Source organism: Penaeus monodon, chromosome 20 (assembly GCF_015228065.2).
Source record: "Penaeus monodon isolate SGIC_2016 chromosome 20, NSTDA_Pmon_1, whole genome shotgun sequence".
Lineage (NCBI taxonomy): Eukaryota > Metazoa > Arthropoda > Malacostraca > Decapoda > Penaeidae > Penaeus > Penaeus monodon.
In genome coordinates, this window is record NC_051405.1 from 17,393,058 (window position 1) to 17,393,732 (window position 675).

Consider the following 675-nt stretch of genomic DNA (forward strand, 5'->3'; position numbering starts at 1 on the left):
ATAGACAAATTGATAATATATGAACATACAGATGTAAGACAGATGGAGAGTGAAAAGCACACATAGATGATAGCAAGATAAGCCTAATGAATCAAACGCACCTTTCCTGATGCCTTATCCCAAACACGGATTGTCTTGTCCTCAGCACAGCTTAGCATCTGCTTTCCGTCCTTCATAAAGAGCACATGTTTCAGACCTCCAGTGTGCCCCGAAAACACCTGAGGCTCTGAAAATGCATTTTTCTGCTTATAGATCTGTTGAATATTGATGATCAACTTTTTATTTGTACTGCACACTAGAATTACTCTATGATTCATTTACTTTTCATGCTTTGATATAAATGCACAAATCACTAACATCATCCAACCTCTCTCTCGCTTGCATCGACAAAATCTGATGCAAAACAAATACCCAACTTGACCTACAGACTAATCACTTCTCTTAGACAAAAACAATAATGGAAATAATATGCATTAGCTTCATACCAGCTTCTGGTTTTCCTAAGTCGAATATCTTGAGGAGCTTCTCATTGGAACCAGTGAGGAGCTCAGTGGAGTCAGAAGAGAAGTCAACAGTCTTGACAATGTGGGAATGAGAGAAGGTGTGCAATTCCTCCCCGGCAACAGCATCCCACACCTGGAACAGGGTGCTATTGTTAGTGCTCAGGTTTAACTG

The 675-nt window shown here is 40.1% G+C and overlaps 1 protein-coding gene across 1 annotated transcript in view; it reads right to left on the minus strand.

Moving 5' to 3' along the window:
- LOC119585660 (serine-threonine kinase receptor-associated protein-like) overlaps positions 1-675 on the minus strand; it is a gene marked incomplete in the record, with an annotated part of 6,974 nt that overhangs the window by 3,995 nt on the left and 2,304 nt on the right. Inside the window, 2 exon segments of the mRNA XM_037934336.1 lie at positions 102-226; positions 486-636. Of these exon segments, the coding sequence (XP_037790264.1) occupies positions 102-226; positions 486-636 (276 nt within the window).